Genomic DNA, 24,870 nt, shown 5'->3' with positions numbered 1-24,870 from the left:
GCAGAGTAACCGGGAACAGAACCTGGTTCTCCCAACTGCCTATCCTGTGCCCTGGCCCCCCTGGAGAGTCCTGCCTGAGCATTCCTCCCCTCCGTACATTTCAGTGGTAACCCACGTTTGTTGCCTTTCAGGCTTTACTACCACTTTGAGCTCCGAAGGACCCAGAGTCTGCCAATCCCCTTGGCCTCTACCTACGGTGAGGCCCTGCCCCAGTGGGTGCGAAGCAACCTCTCCCTGACGGACGTTAAGACCAAGTGGGAGGAGTATCAGCGCCAGCTCATGCTGGGCTTGTTCTGCATCAACGTGGACATGCAGGCCTCCATCTTCCCCTCGGACGGGCTGCAGATGAGACTCTCGCCAGCAGACCGTGTCCAAGAGAGCCTGCCGCTCTTCTGAGCCCCCCGCCGTAGCTGGAGGGGCGCATGGCATCAGTCCCGCATCTCAGCAACCAGTCACCTCTTGGTTCATGCCGGCTTCCCTGGGAAGAAAGCAGTGGCGCAGCGTTCAAATGAACACGTTTGCTGCAGATGACCTCTTAGACGTGTGGTGACACCCAGCCTGGGGGAGGTGGCAGTCCCTGGCTGTGCTGTAACTGTCCCATTGGGATCCTCCAGGAGACAGACCTGGAGTCACTAAATCAGGACGCGATCAATGCTTTGGAGCGTGTTTTAATGGTCTCTGGGTTTAGCTCTACCCATTTGCAGCTTTGTGTGGGTGTGTTTAAACAATCCAGGGTCCTGCGGCTCTTCGCTGTTTGTGCTACCAAAAGGTAAAGCAACCTGTCGTGCCAAAGCAGCTGTCCTATGGGCCCAAGCCCACCTCTCAGTGCTCCTTCACTGGAGCCAAATTTGGACCTCTGTCCCCACTTCCCCTCTCCACTCAAAGCCAGCTTTGGCCCTGCTGCTGCTAACAGATTCCATTGGGACTGCAGGTTCAGGAGAGAACTGGATACTCCCTATTGTTGCACTAAGCTTCCTAAATCTCCTCCTCTTGGTCTGCCTTGTATCTTTTCCATAGGGATCTTTGTCTCCCTTGTGCTGTGGGGATCTGCAATGCCAAAACTGGCTGAGATCTTTTTTTTTTTAAAGACATGAGAGGTTCAGCTGAAGGGGTGTTTTTTGGGGGGATTTGGCTGCCTGATTCCCATTCATCTGAATTGAACTAGCCTTCCTTCCCCCTCTCTGGATTGGCCTGAAGGCTGCCATGGGGGAAGGAATGCTAAGGGAAGGTGAAGGCAGAAGGTGAAGACTGAGCAGCGCATGTCGTGTCCAAGTGGCTTGTGGAGGAATGTCGTAGCAGGTGCCCAGGAGATGGTCATCTGGGGGTAGGGGGGATGGGTTCCCACTCCAAGGGAGCATGGAGTTGGCAAGTCCTGAAGCTAATTCCCTGCTGGCGCAAACGGATAGAACTCCGTTGTGATGCTGCACCTGTGTATGTTGTGGTGAGTTTAGGCCTTGGTGAGGGAGCTGACGTTGGATGGTGTAGATTGCCGGTCCTAGAGAGGCAGCCAGGCCCGTTTCCCCAGTGGGAGCTGTGTGTTTCCTGTTGCTGCCAAAGGTGGTGTTGCCTCAAAGATGACAGCATAGTGAGCAAGAGAACTGAAGTCGCGGGGAGGGGGAGAATGAAGCTAGAAGTGCCAAATTGCATGCAGGCCACTGTCTTTGTCACCTAACACATGAATCAGTTGGATTCTACCAGAGCTGAGCTCTGCCCGGTGTTTCATTACCATTGTTGGGAAGGCTGCTGCCTTGACATCTAGTGTCCCAACGTAACCCAGTAGCATTCCATTGCACATAGGCTTCTAGCACAGCTGTTTCTTTGGCACCTTCTCTGTGAGAGGACAGGTGTCTAGGCCCACTTGTTCTTTGCCTCATTTCTCACTACGGGGCTTCCAGTGAAGATGGGATGTACTGAAAAAGCCAAAATCCTAGCACTGTGACTATGTCTGTGAAAAAAAACCATCTTCAAGGTCCCTCTCCTTGTAATTCATCTGGCTATGTGGGGCTTCTTCCTACCTCCTGCTAGCACAAACAATTGGCAGTAGGCCAAAGCAAATGTGTATGTGTTCTTTCCGGGGGTGGGAGGGGAGAGCTGCCTAAAGTTCACCTATATAATGTGCATATATAGACTAGTGACTTGCAAAAGGTTCTCAAATGCCACTCTGTAAAGAAGAGAAGATGCACCCACGAACTCTGGTGATTGGCACTCGATAAATTAGCTTGGAGGGAGAGAAAATAGAAAATCCAGCAGAACACACGTGTCCTGGACCTGATGAGAAGCTTCTGGAAGGTTGGTTGCAGGCTGCTTGTTAGTAATAATGGCCTGTGTGACCCACTTGATGGGGGTGAGACACCCTGTCTGACTCCACAAAAAGGAGGAGCGTTGCTATCTTGCCTATAATGACATGCAGCTTTTAGCAGAAAACAGCCAGGAGCTCACCAGGGAACCATGGCATTCATTTTGTGGCTGCTATCGGCGGTGGTTGTCCTGTTTCCACAAGATTGTGTGATTTAGAAAATGTCTCCTTGCCAGCCATCAAGTGACATTGCATACATAGTGCAAGTGCCAACTTAGTTGATGACTGTTGTCTTTGCAATAGTCCAGTCTAGCCTTCATTAACACATTTCATATAATGCAATTTGGAATAGAGGAGCCATGAGCCAGCGTGTGAGAGACTCAGAGGAAACACAGATTTAAAAGTGGGGAAGATGGGGCTGTTGAATTGTATGTAAGCCCTGTTGGTGGCAATGGCCTGCTGTCAGGCTGTTGACACAAGTTCGGGTGCATTGGTTATGAATCACAAAAGACACGTGGCAGCAGAATAATCTTAGCTCCCCAGAATATGAGGTTGCATAGTCACAAACTCCATGAGATTTGGCTTGCAAAAAGTTCTTGCCTTGTTTTGCTTATGGACAACTGTTGTTGTACTTGCCAAGTTTGTGCCCTCCTCCCCACTCAAAAACAAAAAGACCCCAACCACTTGAAATTATTTGGGGAGCAAGGGCTGAGGGAGGCCTGCTCCAAAAGCAAAATCCTTTAAGGGGCAAGGCATGGAGATGGGGAACTGTATGTGAGAAGGAAGTATATGGGAACCGTGTGTTTTGTTTGTGTGAATATGTGTGTAGAAGGCACGGTGTAGTCTCTTTCCTCTTATCCCTTCTGCCTGTCCTGGCAAGGCCATAGAGTGAGTGTGTGTGTGTGTGTGTGTGTGTGTGTGTGCGCGTGCGCACGTTTGTAAACCACTACCATTAAATGACATTTCTGGCAGAGTAACTCAGTGTGGAATCTATCTAACGAGGCCTTGCTAGTAACGATGCAGTCATGCTGCCGGGCTCCCAGCAGCTCTCCCCTCACCTGGGTCCAGAGGCTTGAGATGCACAGATTTGCTCTTGGTCCCAGGATGGGCTGAGCTGTGGGGCGATCTCAGGCTGGCTGGCTGCTGTCCATGCATTTCAAAATACTTAACTCCTAGGGTTAATTAAAGGCCTGAATTTGCAACTTCATTAACCTTCTTTCTGACTCTGGTTATCATTCCATCCTTCCCAGGAGTGAATCCAGGAGCTAGAAAAGGAATTTCTTGCCTTTCACCCTGTGCAATAAGGAGCCAAGATTCATCTTTTTAAAATCCTGGACGAGCTAATTCTCCTGGGTGGAAACTCCTCTTTTCCCACAAGTTAGCATCATGAAGGCATGTGGTGTTATACCACTGAGTGTTAACCACTTCCCTGCTGGGAGTCAGTGTGGCACCTGCAGTGGACAGACTGATGCCTGGAAGCTCATACGTAATTCATGTGATGCAGTGGCTGCTGCATGACTCCCAAAGGGGTTCAGCACTAGCCAAGAACTGTCTGTCTTTCAAAGAGAAATGCCCAGCGCTACTTATGTCGTAGTACCAAAAGGAATTTCAGGACTTAAAAATTCTCGCTTGTGGAAGATTAACTATCCTCTGAGGCCTCTTCAGAGTTCTAACTCTGAACCAAGGTACAACTGAACAAGAGCAGTGGCCATTACAGGGGAATCACAAATTGAGTGAGTCAGTGATTTTGACGCAGCTGTGAGAGGCGAATAGCATTCTGGGGTGTATAAACAGGATGTCCTGTGTCTGAAAGACACTGGAGGTAATTGTCCTGCTCTACTCAGCATTTATAAGATCTCATCTGGAGTAGTGTGTCCAGGTCTGGGTGCTACATCTATAAAGAAAGATTGGATGTTTGGAGAGAATCTGAGGGCAAGAAAGTCAGACTTTTCTCTAAACCTTTCATTATCAAGAAAGGTTTAAAAAAAAACCTGGACATGCTGAGTCATGAAAAAAGGATACTAAGATGAGACCTGATAAGTCTTTCAATATGTTAAGGGCTGTTTGAAAGAGCACCATGATCAGTTGTTCTCTATGTGCACTCAAGGTCAGACAAGAATTGTAGCCTTAACCTGCAGCAAGGGAGATGTAGGTTAGATATTAGAAAATATTTCCTAATAACTGTAAGGGTAGGTAAGCTCTGGAATAGGCTTCCACAGCCTTCCTGAGATGTTAGACTCATAGAGCTAGAAGGGACCACAAAGGTCATCTAGTCTAACCCCCTTCCAAGCTCCAGGATTTGTATTGTGTCCAAGCCATCCCTCTCCAGCCTCCTTTTGGGAACCTTCAGTAAAGGATCTTCCACAATCTCCCTAGGCTGTCTGGTCTGTTGTCCTCCTGCTCTTACAATTAGGAAGTTTTTCCTGAGATTTAATTGAAACTTGCTGTGCTGTAGTTTAAGCCAGTTGCCTCTTCTCCTGCCCTCTTTGTCAAGAGAGAGAGGCTTTCATAAAGGATGGAGAAAAGTTAAGTATTTGAGGACTGTTGGGTCTCCCATAAATCTTCTAAGCCTACCCAGTTCCTTTAGCCTTTGCTCATGTAGCTTGAATTCCATCCCTCTGATCATCTTTGTTGTTCACCTCTGGATCCTTTCCATTTTCTCTACATCCCTTAGGTACATTTGTGACCAATATTGGACATATACTCCAGCTGAGGCCTAACCAGCCTTCCCTGTAAGCTGAGTGCTTGGACAGCTGCCCAAGCAGAGTGCCTATAGCTGGCACATGTGTTCCTACTGGTGGTACCACATGCCTCAAAGCGTATATCAAAATTTATTTCACACAGGGATAGAAAAAGTTAGCAGGAATATTGGGCCTACCCAATACTGAGCAGAGTGCTAATTTCACTCCCATGACTTGCATGCTGTGCCTTTGTTAATGTAACCTAAAATTACATTTGCTTATTTTCTTTGCAGTAGCATTGCATTGAGTCAGGTTGAGGTTCTGATCCATCAGAACTTCCCAGTCCTTTTCAGCCGGGCCTCTGCTAAACCAGTTTCCCACCATTCTTTATTCATGCATCTGTTTTTTCTTCCCTAAGCATAGCACTTTACATTTATCTCTGTTGAATTTCATTTTGTTGTCCATCCCCCTGATCTCCAGTTTATTAAAATGTCTCTGAACAACTGCAAGCAAAGAATAATATTAATGGAATGATGTATGACAAAACAAGAGGAGGGTTGCCAACACTTTGGAGGCTAGAGCTGAAATTCAATCTATCATTTATCCATTTAATAGCAGTTCCACTGAGCCTGAATTTCTCCAGCTTAATTACCAGAATGCCATGCAGGGCTGTGTAAATCCTCGTTGAAGTTTAGGTATTCTCCCCATCCACCAAACCAGTTACACTGTCAAAGGAAATCAGGCTGGTTTGACACGATTTTTTTTCCCTTGCTATATCCAAGTTGGCTGCTAATGATTTCCCCTTCAGGTATTTGCAAATGGAATATTTTATACACTGCTCTGGTAATTTCCCAGATACCAAAGTTAAGCTGACTGGGCTATGGTTCTCTATCTCCTCTTTTTCCTCCTTTTTAAAAGATGGGCACTACATTAGCTCTGCTCCAGTCTCCTGGGACATCTCTTGTCATTCATGAGTTTGTAAATAATATTGCCACTAGCTCTGAGATTTTTTTTTTCCAGCTAATTCCTTCCCTGTGCTGAACAGCATCAGGCTGCATTGATTTGAATTCATTCAAATTGATCAGGTCTCAGATATGCTCTTTGCTATCTGCATCTCTTCCCTTTTATGGTCTGCGGTAATGTTGCTAATCATCCAGTCACATGTACCACAGATGTCAAACTTATTTATATAGCACCTTAGCCCATGTTGCCTAAGAAAATAAATACACTTTTTGTAAATACCACTTGTTGCTTGTAATGAGGCACATAATGAACTTGTGTATATAACCAACGACTAAATTATTCTGTGCTGTATTATGCACAACACTGCATTTCTTTGGAACTTGCACTGTAAGCCATGATGAATGTACCAGAGGCTGGGTTTGTTCCATGTTTGCTAATATCATTGCAAATGGCTCTCTCAGGGGAGGGGTTGCCCAACTCCTCTCCGATATTCAGGGATCCTGGGGGGTTACTCTTTGCAAAAGTATTTAGCCAGCTGGAAAATCAGGGAGCCAGAGAAATTAAGTGCTCTCAAGTCATGCAGGGCTGCTACCAGACTACCATCGTCTGCCCAATTCTGTCCAGTTTTAAATGACTCTAGTGATGATGAAACTTGCACCACTTCCTTTGGAAGAACAGACTCGTGTGTTCACATGGGGGTGTGGACAACATTCTTGCTATCTGCTCCATGGAGTCCCTCTCTGGTCAATGCTGTGGCAGTGCTGAGTGTGAGAGAGATTCTGAGCTTTGCAAGTGTCCCAAGAGCTGGCATTTGATTTAAGAAGTGATTAAGGAAACAATGGACGAGCTTGGTCCTAATAATGCATCTGCCAGTTCAGCACTGTGCTGAACTCCACAGCATGCCTTCTTTACGTTGTGTCCCTGCCTTGTCATGCTCTCCATCATACTCCCTACCAACTCCCATTCCACTCTCCCTGTGGAAACTGCCTTGCTGAATGTGGCTGCACTTAGTTGCTTTTCAACATGCCTCAAAGCTGGGAGGGAAATCAGCAATCTGATTGATCTGTCCCCCTACCCCCATGGCTTCACTACAGTAAATCTCTAATTCATTAGCACCTTTGCCCTGAATTGATAAGCCCAGGTTTTCCTGCAGGGAACTGCAGATGCCAAGTACAGGTTTAGAAATAAAACTTGTTTTCTGTGCCAGTGTTCTGCTTGCAGCGTATAGATGAGAGCTCTGCTGATGAGGGGTGTGTGCAGAGCTGTGGTGTCCAACCAGTTCTGAAGCAGTAGCCACTATAGAGAACTAGCCACACTGAACTGGCCAAATAGCCACTTTGTTCAAGCCAACTTACCACACTCAGCCGGCCAAATAGCCACATGTGTTGGACCCCATAGAGCATAAATGCAGAGCACTGTAGGAATGTATGGAAGTCGGAGCAGTAATTAGACCAGTGATAACCTAAAACAATTGATTTATTTACACCGTAATGTCATTAAGAAGCACCAGTCACTTGAAAGTTCAGTATTAAAAATGATTTTTCCCCCTCTTTCCTATTCTTGTTTCCTAATGTTTTGCTGAAGAAAGTGTAACTATTTATTTTGGCCAAAATATACCTCTAATAAAAACTTTCTAAAAATTCTCAGATGGTGTGGTGTCAGCTTTATTTTCTTTTTCTGAAAGATTTGAAATTTACTAAGATGGTACAGTGGGATCTTTGGGCTGCACCCCGTTCGAGTTCTAGGCAGCCAAATGGGAGGGACTCCTCTCGAGTGCACTGGAGGCAGTGTGGGCCAGTGGATAGTGCATGGCTGGGATTCAGGAGGCCTGGTTTCCATTCCCAGCTCTTACTAACTCCTTTAAAAGGTATGGGACAAGTTGCTAAGAATAAGGGGGGATGTGCTAACCTGGGGCAGCCTCCCCACAGAACAGCTGCTATTTCCTGTTACTTTGGGATTAGCAAAATGGTTTGCGGGGATACAACTCAAACTCATTTGATACAAAAAGTGTGAGATTGTAAGGTTTGTTGGCTTCTGCAGCAAACTGAGCCCAGGTGCAGGCCCTGTTCAGCCCCAGCAATCTGCTGACTGGTACCAATCGCCAGGTTCTTCCAAGGGTTAGACTTTCATTTAAAAAAAAAAAAAAGCTGTGTCTCCTTTACATTTGCAACCTCTCCTACTTACAAACAAAGGTGAAGAGGGAGCTTTCAAAGAGGGGACAGACAACAGCACTGTTCCTTCCACCAGACTGTAGACAGCAGGAAGGAAATCTTGGTTTCATGTACTGAGATTTTGCTATTGACTTCAATGTGGCCAGACTTTCAATTCATTGTTTAATTATGTGATACCAATTCTTGTAATATTTGGAGTTTCAGCTTTTAAAAGCCCCAGCCCCTGGAGTTGTGTGTTCATTCTTTTCGTTTTAATTTTTTTCAAAGACTCTAGCATGCCAGTGGTGGAGAAAAGTTTGAAAATTGATCTGAAACAAAAAGGCAAATAAAAATAATGCGGACTTAAAAAAATCACTTAAAAATATCTCCATGTGCAGTGGCCTGATTTCTAATGTTCAAACACTGGAGTTGGTCAATACTGACAACAGTAAAATAATTGTGTGCACTTATGTCACAGAGGGATAAGTAGGTCCAACATACAGCAAAAGGTGGACATTAGTGCCATATTATATAGTGCACAGCAGGGACGCGTTCTTGGCATTAAGTGCACACTGACTCATATCCAGGTTCTCATCCACTGTAATTCCCCAGGTCCTTTTCTGCAGAACTGCCTCTTAGCCAATCAGTCCTCAGTCTGTAGCAATGCATGGAAGTCTTTCATCCTAACTGCGGGATCTGCACTTGTCTTTGTTGAACCTCATTGGATTTCTTTTAGACAAACCTCCAATTTATGTAGGCACTCTGGACCCTATCTCTCCCCTAGCTTACTGTCATCTACAAACTTGCCAAGGGTGCAATCCATCCCATCATAATTAATGAAGATGTTGAACAAAACTGGCACCAGGACTGGTCCCTGGAGCACATCACTTGATATTGGCTGCCAACTAGCCATCAAGCCATTGATTGCTACCCATCAAGTCCGAACTATCCATCTTATAGCACATTCATTCAAACCATATTATTTTCACTTGCTGGCAAGAATACTGTGGAAGATTGTATCAAAAGCTTTGCTAAAGTCAAGGTATCCATCTCTTCCCCATATCACAGAACTCATCATAGAAAGCAATTAGGTTGGTCAAGCATGACTTGTCCTTGGTAAATCCATGTTGACTGTTCTTGATCACCTTCTCCTCCTCCAAGAGTTTCAAAATGGATTCCTTGAGGATCCGCTCCATGATTTTTCTAGGGCCTGAAATGTGAGGCTGACCAGTCTGTAGTTACACATTCTCCTTCTTCCCTTTTTTAAAAATGATCACCTTTTTCCAGTCATCCGGGACCTCCTCTAATTACCACAAGTTTTCAAAGATAATGGCAAATGGCTCTGCAATCATGTCAGCCAACTCCCTTAGCACCCTTGGATGCATTAGATCCATCCCCAGGGACTTATGAATGTCCAACTTTTCTAAATAGACCATAACCTGTTCTTTTAATCACTGCTCAACTCCTCTTGCAATATGCTGCTCAGAGTGCTGTCAAAGAAAGCTATCAGGTTGGTCTGACAGGATTTGTTCTTGACAAATCTGTGCTGACTGTTACGTATCACCTTATCTTGTAGATGTTTGCAGATTGATTCCTCGGTTACTTGCTCCATTATCTTTCCAGGTTTGTTCTTGCACTTTTTAAAAATGCAGCCAGCTCTCCTGGACTCCCTTTCCCTCTCCCTCATATTAGCCTCCCAGGGGATCTTGCCCATCCGATCCCTGAAAGAGTCAAAGTCCACTTTTCCGAAGCCCAGGGTCCATGTTCTGCTGCTCTTCTTTCTTCCCTTTGTCAGGGTCCTAAACTCAACTATCTCATGGTCACTGCTGCTCAGCTTGCCCTTGCTCTTATTTCCCCTACCAGTTCTTCCCTCTTTGTGAGCAGCAGGTCAAGAGGAGAATGAAGCTCTGTTGGTTCCTCCAACACTTGCTCTAGGAAGTTGTCCTCAACACTCCAAAAACTTCCTGAATTGTCTATGCACTGCCATCTTGCTCTCCCAGGAAATGTCAAAGCAATTGTAGTCCCTCTTGAGAACCAGGGCCTGTGTCCTGGAAACTTTTGTTCGTTGTCCAAAGACTATCTTGTCTGTCTCATCTTCCTGATCAGATGGTTCTTTGCCCTTGTACTGTCAGTCTCATATTGCTGTTGTTTTTATTCCTGATAAATTTTCTTCTGACCACATTCTACTGACAGGAAAAAGCAGGTAAAAGACAGGAACATGTCCTGAAAATTACTTGAAATATTCAGACAAGTGAGGTGGGTGAGATCCTTACACTTTGGGCCTATCATGAGCAACCAGGCCCACCAACAGGGAATATGAGAGGGTTAACTGTTTTGGGATGCAGCAATTCAGCTGCTGGAACCCGGGCCTCTTAAATTACTGTTGGAACACTGCACCAGGCACTCTGGGTGGTTTTGAGGGCTGGGCGGTGGGTTGCACCACAGTCCAGGCAGCACTGAGAGCTGGTAGCCCTGGACCCTGACCCTTCCAACAGCACAGAGCAGCTGCCTCACATATCTTATGCAGGAGCCCAGCAAGGCTGTTGGCTTCCCTGTGAGCATCTTAGGGGCAGATTGTAATACCCTTAGTTATCTTGGATTGTACCTTAGACCACCAGTAATAATATCTGCACTTAGCTCTTTTCAGCAATAGATCTTTGTAAATTCCTTTACAAAAGTCAGCATTCTTACCCCTATTTTACAGATGGGGAAATTAAGGAATAAGGGGTGTACTTGCCCAGTAGGCCAATGACAGAATAGAACCCCCATTTCCTGAATCTTAGTATAGTACTCTATTCTCTAGAACAGGGGTCTCCAAACTACGGCCCGCGGGCCGGATGCGGCCCGCGAGGCCCTCTCATCTGGCCCGAGGAGACTGTGACGGGGAAGAAACTCCCCGCACTAACAGCCCCTCCCCTGGAGAAGCGCCGAGTGGCGCAGCGCCGCGGAGCTGGGGCGGGGAAGAAACTCCCCACACTGACAGCCCCTCCCCCGGAGAAGCGCCGAGCGGCACAGCGCAGTGGAGCCCAGGGGAAAGCCCACGGAGAGGGGAGCGAGAGCGCACAGCCGCAGGCGCGGCAGGCGAGGAAGGCGGCAGGACCCAGGAGGAGAAGGGGCAGGGACGCCAGGGTGAGCGGCACGCCCCGTGCGTGCCGGCTCAAAAGGGGGAGAGGCCGGAAGGACAGGGGCGGCCGGCACTCACTTTCTTTTGGGCAGGCAGCCAGGAGAGGGAAGCCGGAGGAGCCAGCGGGACGGAGGAGGGACTCTGGACCCGCGCAGCCCTTGCCCTGGGCAGCGAGACTCCCCGGCCGGGGGTGCGGGGGATCGGAGCCGCCAACGGACGGCCACACGCCCTGCGGACTGACGGCCGAGCCCGGGCTCTGCGCGTCCCTCACAGCAAGAGGGGTTGGGACTTGGCGTGGACAATTGCTCCCTATTGGCCAGTGCGTTCTTATCCTATTGGCTAGCTCTCTCATGAGGTCACTAGTGGGCTGGGCTCTATTTTGGCATCCAGGAAACAATTTCACCATTCACACTAATACAGGTGTTCATGTGTAGTGTATCAATGTGTTATTAAATAATAATTGAATAAAATAATATTAAATAAATAATTAAAAACAACATCCATGTTTTGATTGTTTTTTATTTGGACCTCAAGTGTGTAGTCGGCCCCCGAACTGCTGTTTGATAGTTAATGCGGCCCTCGGGCAGAAAAGTTTGGAGACCCCTGCTCTAGAACAAGGCCACTCTGCCTCAGTAGTGCTCCCGGTGGAGGAATATTTAGAAGAAGCAAAAGCATCACAATCTGGCTCTTAATAAAGAGATGTGCAATTCTCACTAAACAGGATGTATAATGTATGACAAATGTATGGGAATAATATGACAACCCCTATTCTGTCTAATTTGGCCTTACAGAATCCTGAGCTGAATCAGGGCAATACAAATCAATTCTGGAGCAATATTTTCATATATACAAATTAAGGCTTTGATTCTGTAAGATGCTCAACTTCTATATCTTCCTACATCCCAGAATTATTTTACTGTGCACCTCCTTTTCATGCCAATAGATCAACAAAACTTTACAGGGAGGAGGAGTTCAACTTTAACTTGGAAATGTATACCTCCATGTAGCACATTGTCAAGCGCTTGGAAAATCGATATACGACAGGGCCTCCCTTTCCTTAGGCTGTTTTCTATGGGCTAATTTCACTTTCAGGGAAATTGCTCCTGAATTTTCCACTAAAAATACCCCCGAAAAGGGATGTTATTAATCAGAAACTTTGTAAATTAAAAGGAATTTGTCTAGACTGCAGGGTTTTTTTGGAAAAATGGTTGTTTTTTCTGAAAAATTTCACTTATTTCCACACTGCTACTGTGTTCTTTCGAAAGAATGCGGGGGTTTTTCCAACATTGGTAAACCTAATTCTACGAGGAAGAACACCTTTTCCGAAAGAGTTCTTTCGGAAAAAGGGGAGTATGGATGCAGAAGAGGGAGTTTTTTCGAGCAAAGAAGCCTCCAGGAAAAAGCACAGGTGCCCCAATGGCCACTCCAGCCATAGTAATCACAGCGTACATGTGAGCGCATCCAATGAGTGTGGATGCTCTCTTTTCAAAAAGCAGATGGCTTTTTCGATGGGCTTTTGAAGTGTGGATGCTCTCTTTCAGAGGAAGTTTTTTTGGGAAGATCTCTTCCAAAAAAGCTTCTTTCCAAAGAAGCCTGCAATCTGGAGGTACCCATACTTACAACTGGCCCCCTAGTCACAACATATGGCAGGAATGATACTGTGTGTCCTTAATGCAGATTGTGGATGAATACAATCTGGCCAGGCTAGTTTGTATATATTCAAACTTTCCAAGTGTTCCATTACCCTGCTTTGGATAGTTATAGGCTTACATTTGAAGGTCATTGCTCACACAGTAGGTTTTGTCCACCTTTGAAAGCTCATGATTTTTTTTACACACACACACACACACACACACACACACACACTCACTCAATTTCTCTCTCTCTAAGGTGCCCCGATAGGGTTGCTCTTGAAAGCTCATGATTTTTTTTACACACACACACACACACACTCACTCACTCAGTCACTCTATTTCTCTCTCTCTAAGGTGCCCCGATAGGGCTGCTCCTGTTTCTAGTTTGGGGCCGAACAGGACAGTTAAAGGAAGGCTTGGTTGGTTCATGTCACCCCCTCCTCCCCTTGGTTCCTTAGCTGACCATGCTCGTGGTGGGCTTTCTATTCTCCCCCTCCCTCTTTTCGGACTGGTGGCCTTTGCTGCGTTCAGGCGCTCAGAGCCGCTAGCTCCCTCTTTTGTCAGCCTTTCCTTTCAGCGGCTCGGGGCACTGGCAACAGCCCCGCAGGCGATGTGTGTGCCCATTCCCCTCCCCTTATATCGGCTCCAGCCCGGGCGCGCTCTCCCCGTGCCCGGGTGGAAAAAGCAATAACTCCCCACGTGGCCATTTCAAGGTCAGCGGGGCCAAACGCCGCCCGCCCGCCTGCTCGCTCCAGCCGCGCCCCCCACTCCAGTGGCCGAGGAGGGGGTGGCAGCCAGGGGCTGCGTGGGGCCGGGGCAGGCGGGGAGCGGGGCGCTGCGCCTGCCAAGCGGCGGCGAGCGGGTTAAGGCGGCGGGCGTGTGTAGGGCTGAGAAAGTTCAGCAGGGAGCTTGGCGCTGGCTCCGGGCATTTCCGGCTGGAGACGCCTCCAGCGGGGCGCGCCGAGCTGCTGAGCTCCCCGGCCGCAGGTACCCGGGCGGCGCCCACTCCCCCACCCCGCTCGGCGCCGGCTCCCCCCCCGGCCCGCAGCCCGGGCGCCAGCCAGGTAAGCGCGAACAGCCGGCAGCTGCTCCCTTTGCCCAGCGCAGGTGCAGCCTGGGGGGGTGCTGGAGGGGCTGCGCGTGCCCTCCTCCCCCCCGCGGCTTTGCTTCTAGCCCCCACGTCTGGCGGGTAAGGGAGGGCTCCGGCAGCATTGGGGGGCTGGCGCTTGTCAGCCCAGAAAGCGGGCGGCGGGGGGGGGCGGGGGTATCCCTGCAAGCCCTGCACGCCCTGCACTGGGGAAAAAGGAGGAGGGCGTCAGGCTTCCCTGTTCCTACCATTTCCAAGTCTCCACTTCAGAATTACATTGATCAGGCAAACCCACAGGTGTCCCACCTTTCCCTCGCCCCGTGTCACTCCTGTCAGGCAGGCTGAGTGATGAGTGGGTGAGCCATGCTATGTAATGCTTGTAAACGCTCATTCCATCATTCTCCTCCTCCTGCCCCCTCCTCGCCAGTGCTGCTGCTCTGCTGAGTGTTTAGATTACCAGTGTTTCTTACCCTTTAAAGTACCCCTTTAAAAAGAAGTACCCCCAGTACCTACAGTTTTCAAACACAGGTTTTTTTCTACCATTGTTGCAGCACATTTGTTTAAACAACTTAATTGTAGCTGGGTGGGCAATAACTGAATTTTTGGTTTTGTATTTTTTACACCCAAAAATGTCTTCTCCAAATTTCAGTTGTGTTGACATACCCCCCACTCTCCGACTTCTCTTGAGTACCCCTAAGGGTGTTTGTACCACTGGCTGAGAAACACTGGATTGGATCACTCATATTTGGCTCCCCTGAAATTGTTAGATTGGCCTCTTGGTGCAGGAGGGTATTTTATAAAGAACATTGTCTGGCACAGTCATTGTTGCTGTATGTTTGCTTAGTGTTTTGACTTAAGCCTTTAGCTCAGATCCTCCAGGAACAACCATGGAAAGTAGCCACAAGAGCGGATATCTGTGAGCTTTTCATTTTCCCAGCTGGAGGATGATAAAAGTTCAGCACTTCTGGTTCTACAACTCTTTTGTGAGAAGACTATTGACCGCAGCTGCTCATGAGTTTTTAGAAGGGTACATTTATGTCCCTTTCTCAGCATCCTGTATTTTTCTAGTAGGGCAAGAGAGGTGACAGTTTAAAGCTGAGGGTACTGACTGGTCATGAACCATTACAAATAAATATTCTAAAGGTAGCTGTCAACAGGTTCAGTGACACAAAGGAGTAGGCATGGAATTAGGACAGAATTGTTGGCTCAAATCAGTTACAGAGCTTCAGTTTCATGTAGACTTGTCAATGGAGCTCCCTGTTCTCTTGAACACTCCCTTGGCTTTATTATTGGATCATGTTGCCCAGATGAAGTAGGTTTGACTGTCTCTTTTTTTAAAAAAAATCTTTCTGCTTTACTCTGCACTTGTCTGAAAACTTGTAATATGGGGTATGTAGGGTAGTGGAAAAAGTTGGCTTAATATTGCCCTTGGATGATCCCGGAGTGGGGAAAGTTCTTGATCCTTCAGAGTTATATATGCCTCTCTTCCTAGTCACTGCAGGGCTCTTCTTACCCTGTCTGCCTGGTTGTTACTGGTCTCTTTCTTGTAAAGAGGGCACTGTGATTTAAGTTTCCTGTCATAAGCTCTCTCCCTCCCAAACACTGTTCTATTTGGGTAAGGTAATTAAATATTGTTCTAGCAATAAAGAGCAAGCAAACTGTAAGGCTAAGTGAATGGGGCTGGGAGTTCTGTTATATTGCTATGGGGTGCATGACGCTTCACAGACAACAAAGCTGTGGGCTTTGACCTGAGGAGTTGACAGTTTAGGGCCTGATCCTGCAAGTCATTGTATGCCAGCGAGCTCCCACTGACTTTGATGCGGGGCTTTTCACTCCTGCTCTTTCCAATACCTGAATGTAAACTGGGTGATGATTCACATCCTCTCTTCATGAAACCTCCTCCCGTGCCAGTGTTTGGAGCCAGGTAACAACTGCCCTGCATAGATACAAAACTGGTATTGACATCTGCAAAAATAATCCGCAGATAGCCGCATCCATGTCTGCGGATGTGAATGCCATGGATATAAAGCGGATATCTGCAAATTTGCAGGGTTCTAGATACAAAATTTGTGTCCTCATTCATACCCACAAAAATGAGCCATGCATATCCTCAGATTTGCAGGGCTCTACAGATGACTTCGGGTGCACAGAAGGAGATGATGGTGTTGGAGACCACTATAGAATGTAATGGCTTGCTCAGCTATATTGGTTCTCTACTGTCTCTGAATTTAGATCAGAGAGAGTAGAGCATGGTGCTTTACAAAGGAAAGCCTTGTCTTTGAACCCTGGTGCCTTCCTTGCATCCACAAACGAATATGGACATCTACAGCGGCTGTGTAAGTAACTTCAGATCCTTCCTGTGGGGCTTCATGAAAGCAGCCGGGGAAAGAAGCCATTGACTGCAAGCCTCAGATACATATCAATGTCAGTGAATCCTGGCCAGGAATATCCTGCAGAGACGCAATAAGCTAAGAAAGATTTTCTGATGGAGATGTCCAGGAGGTCGCTGCTGTGAGCTGACAAATGAGGCCTTTACAGACATCAGAAAGAGAATATCTAAACACTTAAAATCTCTTACCTAACTGGTTTACCCCAAATTCTGGGTGTACAGTACTTCAAACCTTCCTGCCCTTTTCTAAATATAGATTTCTGCTGGGATCATACTACAATATAAACATAAAAAATATGTACTCTGCTGCTAAATAGGTGCTGTCTGGACAGCCCTGGAAACTTGAACATGGAGCACTGCTCTGGCATCTAATCCCATACATTGCTTCAGACACCAGATGCTTCAGAGGAAGTCGAAAGGAACCCGCAGTAGGCAAATATGGAATAATCTCTCCCCTATAAAAGTCACCCCGTAAAAGTCCCATAAAAATCTCGAGACGGATTTAAGACGGGATCCCTTCCAACCTTTGAATTGAAGAAGTCCCATATTGATTCATAGGATAGATGGTGTCTCTTTGTGTTCTTCAACCATGATATGTGGAAACCACCACCATGGGTGAAGATCTGATGGAGATGTCTGTAGCCTCTAATCTTTGTTGCCAATATCAGTAGAGAGGCCAGCCAATCACTGGACTTTTCAGGTTCTACAACAATTGATGTTACCTGCCACTAGTGAGCAGGAAACTTTCTCATGCAAGTTAAAGGCCCTTGCCATCAGTTTCTGCAGAATATAAACTATTTCTTTTAAATAAAAAGCTTCTACTACTTACTGTTGCAAAGATCAGTTTCCAAATGTGAACTAGATGTACTGTCTTCCTTAATCTGTGGGCAGAAATCAGCTCCCAGTTTCTATGCTATTGCTCATAAAACTTTGCCAAGAGACGGCAGAGGAAAAAGAATGGGATCTGATCAATTAACAAAGACAAATCAGACCAGTACCAAATTCATTACCCCCATCATGTTTTTCATGCTGACAGATTTTTACAGATATCAGTCCTTGCAATGGCTTTGATATATAGTACCGTAGTTAGTTTCTCCAGTTAAATGGCAAAAAAATCATATGTGGGATTCACTAGCTAAATCACTAGTTAATTGGTTAACTGATAATGGGACTGCACTAAGAGCTGACTCCCATTTAATCTACTTGAAGGTGCTTAGCTTGCCTTAGACTGGATGAGGTGTAAATGTGTGCAGCTCTATAGCCTTCAGGTGAGCTACGTCATGCTATGCCAGCTGTGGATCTCAGTGTAGGTGCACATTTTGAGCCATTGGTTTTATTCTAACGTAAAAAGAGCAGCACTGTGATTATTGGCCAGCTTTCCTTTCCGTTGATTGTTGTTGCACTTACTGCCACGTCTGGAAAAGCCTGGAGGAATAAAATGGAGTTGATTCTTCCTGGAGATGTTCTGACCACTTTTATTGGTGCCTGTAATGCAAAAGTCTCCTTTTCCTCACCCTGCAGCCCAAAGCCATAATTCCATGGTTGTTTCCAAGAGCTATTTCCCTATCTGTGCATGTGGTTCCAAATCCAAAGGCCATAGAAAGGAACATGCCACTTAGGAATGTGAACAGGTAACCAGTTACCTGGTAAGCATCACCCTCGCTGGGTGATGCTTACTGGGTAATGGTAAACCAGTGCCTGGGAGCAGCCCACTGCCTGCGGGCTGGAGGAGGCTCAGAGGGGGTGGCAGCAGCCCTGTAGGCTGAGGGCTGCTCCAGCTGGGTTGGAGTCGTCTCCCGATCCCACTTAATTGGTTAACTGGTTAAACCTAAGATTTAACTAGTTAACTGATTAAGTGGGATTTTACATCCCTACGTACCATTCTAAGTGTGTGTCACCATGTCTCTGCTTCTGTACCAGAAGTCCTGAGGTGGCTTCAGGGAGCATTCCCTCTTTATCTGCGTTGGATTCTGAGGTAGGGGTAGTCCACAGGTGGACTGTGGGCCAAATCCCGACTGCTCTAGGCTTTTGGATGGATCACAAAATCTTTTTATTTACTTTTTATCGTTATTGTTTTTACTTTTTTAACTTTCCCATTCTCTTACAATACAATCTCTAATGCATTATATTGTGAATTAACGACTGATAGTTAATCCTTAGTTAAAATTAAGCAAATTAGGAATTATCATCCGTTTCTGCCATAAAAAAATGGAGCATATGTACTTTCTCAGTCTCAGATGTAATTTTATTATGTTTCTTGGAGGTTATTTTTAGGTTTGATTTTATTTTTCATTTCATATACTAAAAATATAAGCAAGAAGGTTGGTATATTACTAATGCATAGTACTGCATGTATTTGTTGAGTAGGCACACATGTGGTGTGAAAACTGTTTCTCTGGAGTCTGGACTTTGACTATACCTTGACCAAGAAATTTGGACCTTGACAAAAACAATCGACTATCCCTGTTTTAGGCTACGCTGCGCGTTGCCATCTCCAACCATTCCAAAAAAGTAATGAGTTTGGCTTAAAAATTGTGAGAATTTTCAAAATAACAAGTTGTGAGATTTGTTTGCTGTATTTTCTGGTTTCTCAGCCTTTCACATGCACTTAAATAGTGTTTTCATGCTTTTCTCTGCAATCAGGAGGGCTAGGGCCTTTTTTTTTTTCATTTTTAAAATGAAAGCTGAGAGTCTTGATTAATCACATGACTACAAAGCTGGACTTTCAGGAAACAAGCAAATATTGTGAGACTTGTGACAAAATCATGAGAGCTGACATCACTGCAACCACCTTAGTTTGTCTGTTGTGGGCCGGGTGGCAATTCTGGCCCCGTGAACTTTGAATCAAAGCCAGAGCTCTGTTGGATTCTCCTGGCCGTAGCCCAGGTTGGGAGAATGAGTTCTGCATCCCCCAGATGCTGGTAGGTAGACTTTCCCAGTAGGTACTCCCCCTTTGCCACCTGTGGCAGTGCTCTGTGACTCAAGTCTAGTGCTGGCACAGACTCCGAGAATGCTTTTTATGATTCATAGGTTTTTTCGTGAAGGCAGTGGGGGATGTTTGCTGCTGGCATGCTAAATCAGCCACTGATGTTCTAAGCTGATAGCTAAGGCTGGAGGAAACTAAAATGATAGATTGTTATGCCTGTATGGGAGGATGATGGTAGCATTCACACCCTGGTCTCTAGAGGTATGTCTGCAGTATGGTTAAGAGGTGAGAGTGTAGCACATGCAGGCATACCTACACTAGCTTTGCTACCTGGGTAAATTACACAGTGTAGCCATGTCAGCATGCTGCCATGGGCTAGCTGCCAGAGTACATACCCAGGTTCCGGATGGGATTGTACTTGGATGGCTGTCTGTCCACACATGTATGTGTGCAGGTGTGATTTTTTTTTTTAAATCTCTATAGCAACAGCTAGAGAGAGACTCTCTAAGGGTGCGTCTACACAGCACCCTAACCTCAAAATAAGATACACAATTTGATTGAATTTTGAAATAGGCTATTTTGAAATTTGGTGTGTCTACACAGTGTCAAATTTCGAAATAACACACTGTTTCGCAACATCCCTTAACCATTGTGGAACGAGGGTTACCAGGATGTAAAAATAGTGCGTCCATTATTTCGAAATAATGGGCGGCTTGTGTAGATATGGGGTAGCTATTTTGATATACCTCCAGTATCCCGAAATACCTGTGCACTGTAGGCGTACCCTAAGGGATGTCAAAACTGCAGTCATAAGGAATAAGAACATAAGAATGGCCATACTGGGTCAGGCCAAAGGTCCATCTAGCCCAATATCCTGTCTGCCAACAGTGGCAAATGCCAGGTGTCCCAGAGGGAGTGAATCGAACAGGTAATGATCAAGCGATCTCTCTCCTGCCATCCATCTCCATCCTCTGACAGAGGCTAGAGACACCATTCCTTACCCATACTGGCTACCGTATTTTCCGGCATATAAGGCTACTGGGCGTATAAAACGACCCCCTAATTTTTTAGTTAAAAGATAGGGTTTCGTCTTATACCCCAGCGCCCCTCCACCTCCCCGGCTTTGCTCCCGGTGTCCCTGGTCTGCTGGAGACGGTCCCCAGCAGACCAGGGACACCGGGAGCAAAGCCTCTGAGGACGCCCCGGCAGCGGGACAGTGGGATGCCCCGCCGCCGGCTTCCCCCGAGGCTTTGCAAAGCCGCAAAGCTGTATACCCGGCGTATAAGACGACCCCCGATTTTTGGGGGATGTTTTTTAACATCAAAAGTCGTCTTATACGCCGGAAAATACGGTAATAACCATTTATAGACTTAACCTCCATGAATTTATCTAGTTCTCTTTGAAACCCTGTTATAGTCCTAACCTTCACAACCTCCACAGGCAAGGAGTTCCATAGGTTGATTATGCACTGTGTGAAGAAGAACTTCCTTTTATTTGTTTTAAACCTGCTGCCCATTAGTTTAATTTGGTGGCCCCTAGTTCTTATATTATGGAAACAAGCAAATAACTTTTCCTTATTCACTTTCTCCAAACCACTCATGATTTTATAGTCCTCTATCATATCCCCTCTTAATCTCCTCTTTTCCAAGCTGAAAAGTCCCAGTCTCTTTAATCTCTCCTCATATGGGACCCATTCCAAATCCCTAATCATTTTAGTTGCCCTTCTCTGAATCTTTTCTAATGCCAGTATATCTTTTTTGAGACAAGAAGACCACATCTGTCCATAGTATTCCAGGATTATTTGAAACTGCAAACCTGCCTATAGGCCGTTATGCGTTAGTATTAGTCCAGATTTGGGAACTCAGCTGGACCAGAGTTATCAGTGCTGGGGAGAAAGATATCCCTGTCTACGAGAAGCGCTTGAGGGTGTCTTGAACAAGCTAACAAATACAGTAAGCTTCCGATAATCCAGCACTTTTAGGACCCGGGGGTACTGGATTATCAGATATGCCGGACTATTGGAAGGGGGGGCTATGAGAGGGTCTGGGATGGGGGGGATGCCACCCCATACCCCTCATAGCCCACCCTTCCGATAGTCCGGCTTTGCCCCAGGTGTCCCCGATTCAGCTAGTTTCAGCAGAGGCTGAATGGGGAAGCTAGGCGCAGAGCAGCTCCAATTGTCCGGCCGCCGGAGCACTTCCGGGTTCCTGATGGTGCCGGACCATCAGGAGTGCCGGAGCATTGGATGCCGGACCAATGGAGTTTTACTGTACTCAGAAGGTCTAGTGGCCAGATGAAGACCTATGAGCTTACTCTAGGCCTGGGGTTGTCATAGCACTGTAGCATGGGATAGGGATGTAAGGGAGTAATCAACTACAGTACTCAGCTACCTATAAGCCTATGCTTACTGGGTAATCGAGTCTAGTACTCGCTTCCCCACCTACCTCCACCACCTAGTTTGCTGCTTCTGTGTCATAGGAGGAGGAGGAAGTTTGTTTCTCTTAGGTACTTATGGCCTTCATCACTGTAGTATCTGAGCATATCACAGTCTTTAATGTATTTATCTTCACAACATCCCTGTGAGGTAGGGCAGTGCTCCGACCCCCTTTTATACATGGGGACCTGACCCACAGAGAGGCTAAGTGACTTGTCCAGGGTCATGTAGAGAGGCTGTGGCAAGGCAGGAAACTAAACTCAAATCTCCTGAGAATCTTAATTATTTGTCTTCCTGATCTGTGGTTTTATAGGGGGAACCTTCTGGTGCAACTCTCAAAGTCTTAGTGTGAGCATATTGGCACTTATTGATCGAATATGCTAATGACAAAGAAGGGGGTCTCAATTATAAAAAGAAAAAAAGCAAACTGGCATCATGCTAAGGAAAAGCAGAAAAGAAAAAATCATATCCACCATGGTCTTTTCCGAAGAGGTTACAATGAAATTGGACAAAATCTTATTAGGCAAGAGATTTTATTTGCCTCTCTGGTTTCTTGGTGGGTGGATGTGTTTCTGTTGGGGCTTTTTTGTTTTTTCTTTTGCTGGCTCCTGGACAGGAAGGTTGGAGAGTCTCATATGTTTTCTGTATGGCTCTGCAGCCTGCATTCTATCATGTGAGTAAATGCTGTGTTCACTGAGCTGTAATGACTAGGCGTAACATGATGCCACTGTTGGGATGAAAACGTCTACTTGGAGTGAATGGGCTGCCTTCATAAAAGAATGAAACTCAACTCAGTGTTGTCTGTATACCTGCTTCTGCCTTCGTCTGGTCCTAATCTGAAGGCAGGGAGTATGGTGACCGCACAGAGTGCCCAGAGAAATCCAGCTGAATGACTGTGACTGAGACACAGAGACAAAACTAAGAGGCCATCCATGGATATTTCTCAGCTTCACAGCTCCCTCTCCTTGGTTGATGTGGTAAGAACGCCCCCTCCTGTCTTAATTTGCTTTAGCTATTGGCTTTGTGTGGGAGACTTGGCCTACTCTAGAGGAGGCAAAATGTATCTAAACCTCAGTTCTGGAAGTCATGGCTACGTTCTGGCTGGGATTCGTGGGCTTTCCTGGACTAGCTAGGAACTGAGAGGCAGGTGTGAATGTGATGGAACTGTCTTAGGAACTAGCAGGGGCCTGCGTAGCTTGTAGCTCTGAAACTGTGATGCAGAAGGTGTGGGGGGCAACTCTCCCATGGGTGATATCGCTAGTGACAGGGCTGCTTGCTCTTACCTTTGTTTCCTGGTGGGATGATCACCTGCCAAGGACCATCTAACCTTACCTATTGGCTTTTCACCTGTGGTGGTTGTAAGAAAATCCTGCCAAAAATGCTGGCGGCTTCCTGTCTCCTAGACACAATGACAGCTTTCAGGCCCAAGAGCAACCAATTTCTCTCCTGCTTTTCCCTTCTTAGCTAACGAGAATTCCCCAATGTCTCTAATCTACCTCTAAACTAGAATTTAAAGGTCTATCAGGATCTCCAGAGTGATCTGACTCAACTATAACATACAACTCCAGTCTCCCCCCTTCCACGTGTGGGTTAGTAGCCTTAAGCTTCAGTACTGATGTATAACAGGTTTCAGTTCTTTGCTGTGTCAGAGGAAGTATTTGGATCATCCTGTTACTTTCCATGCAAATCTGGCTGCTGATTTAAGCTGTCATGTCAAGTGATTCATTTGCATTTCTTACCCCTCCCCCCCACGTGAACCAGTGTTACACAAAGGTCAGACCTCAGCAGCTGTGTGATGACAGAGAAATGTATTCATGGTCCCTGATCCTGGTGTCTTTAGCTTGTTTGTGCTGATGTCGTAAATTGTTCATGTCAGCACAGCTTTGCGATACTCGGTTAGCTTCTTGAGCGGCTCCTTTGCAGTAATGGACAATGGTGTAGGTTCTACCTAATTAGCTGATCAGTCTGGGAATGTATGGTCCTCTTTCCCACAGTTCCCAAGTGCCTAATGGTTATTAATGGATTTTATCTCCACAGTACCCCTGTGCAACAGGGAGGTAGCTTGAATGATAAAGAGCTGAGGCACAGAGAGATTAAATGACATGCCCAAAGTCACATGAGAAATGAACCAAAATCTTCCAAATCCCAGGGTAGTGTCTGAGTCACAAGGCTATCCGTTGTCACTAACACACACACACACTTTCTCTGTGTTTGGGTGGTGAGCAGAGGAAAGGGAGAACAAAGAAATTGAATAAACGCTAATAGAATATTCAAGTGGCAGTGTTAGAAGAGCAGAAGTCCCCTGAGAGACATTAATGAGATAGAGTTGCACACTGTATGTTTTAATCCACATTTTAAAAAAGATGTGGTGTACAGCAGAATTCCTAAACATTTATTTATTTTTCCCTTTTTCTCTGGTGCTGACTGCCGCTGCTTCTGTTAAGCTGGAGTACAGTAGTGAGCGAGGGTGCTCTTAGTGCGTATGTTATGTCTATGATTATTTTAGATTTGTGCCAAAACTTACTGGTCATTTTAAGTGCCCATCTGGAGATGTCTTTAAAAAATGTGATTTTTTTCAGAGAGTGGGCATTCTACCCTTTCTGAAAATCAGTTACCAAAATTTTCAGGCACCCAATCACTAGTCCCTTATGAAAAATCCTTGCTGCTGCCCTAATTTAGGACATATTAATGGCCCATAGGGTTTAATCAGTAGTATGAATTCTACCTGGAAATCCAGTTGTGCTAAGAACAGAATTTAAAAATCCATAAACAAAACACTCTAACTAAATCAAAAATCTTTTTGGCCTCTGTGGATGAACTCTCTTCCCTTTAGTCAGGAAAAGCAATATGGTCAGAGAAGCATTGCTATGGAAACCTTAACTTTTGCATTTCCTGGCCTATGCTTTACCCAAGTAACTTTAATGCTGCATTCACATGGCTTTGCTTTTTACTTGATAAGCTCAGTGTTTCAGTCTGCAAAAGTTCACAACTAGCTTCAGGGAAACCTAGTGATCATTGATAACATGTTGCTCAGATGTACAAAGCACTCTATGAGGTGACGATTGCTGTATGGGTTCATTGAAGACCACCATTCTCACTCCATTAATAACCTAAACCCAGTGGTCCCCAACCTTTTTAACCACAAGATCACTTTTTCAATTTAAGTGCAATGTAAGATCTACCTCA

The 24,870-nt window shown here is 46.1% G+C and overlaps 2 protein-coding genes across 4 annotated transcripts in view; both read left to right on the top strand.

Moving 5' to 3' along the window:
- Positions 1-7,583, top strand: part of PNPLA2 (patatin like domain 2, triacylglycerol lipase) — a 50,939-nt gene extending 43,356 nt beyond the window's left edge. For 2 of the 3 annotated variants that reach the window (XM_006114870.4, XM_025180566.2), the window contains exon 9: positions 132-7,583. In XM_006114870.4, coding sequence (XP_006114932.2) covers positions 132-396 — 265 coding nt within the window. In that variant the 3' untranslated portion in view covers positions 397-7,583. The remainder of the gene's footprint in view (positions 1-131) is intronic. The other variant, XM_025180567.2, reaches the window with a different exon arrangement.
- Positions 7,584-13,470: 5,887 nt separating this feature from the next.
- The window catches only part of CRACR2B (calcium release activated channel regulator 2B), a 76,074-nt gene continuing 64,674 nt past the window's right edge, over positions 13,471-24,870 (top strand). The window contains exon 1 of the mRNA XM_075928240.1: positions 13,471-13,912. The gene's annotated coding sequence lies outside the window, so the exon portion shown is untranslated. The remainder of the gene's footprint in view (positions 13,913-24,870) is intronic.

Source organism: Pelodiscus sinensis, chromosome 4 (assembly GCF_049634645.1).
Source record: "Pelodiscus sinensis isolate JC-2024 chromosome 4, ASM4963464v1, whole genome shotgun sequence".
In the NCBI taxonomy this organism is placed as follows: Eukaryota; Metazoa; Chordata; order Testudines; family Trionychidae; genus Pelodiscus; species Pelodiscus sinensis.
Note: the sequence above shows the minus strand (reverse complement) of the source record. Positions and strands in the feature narration are given on the sequence as shown.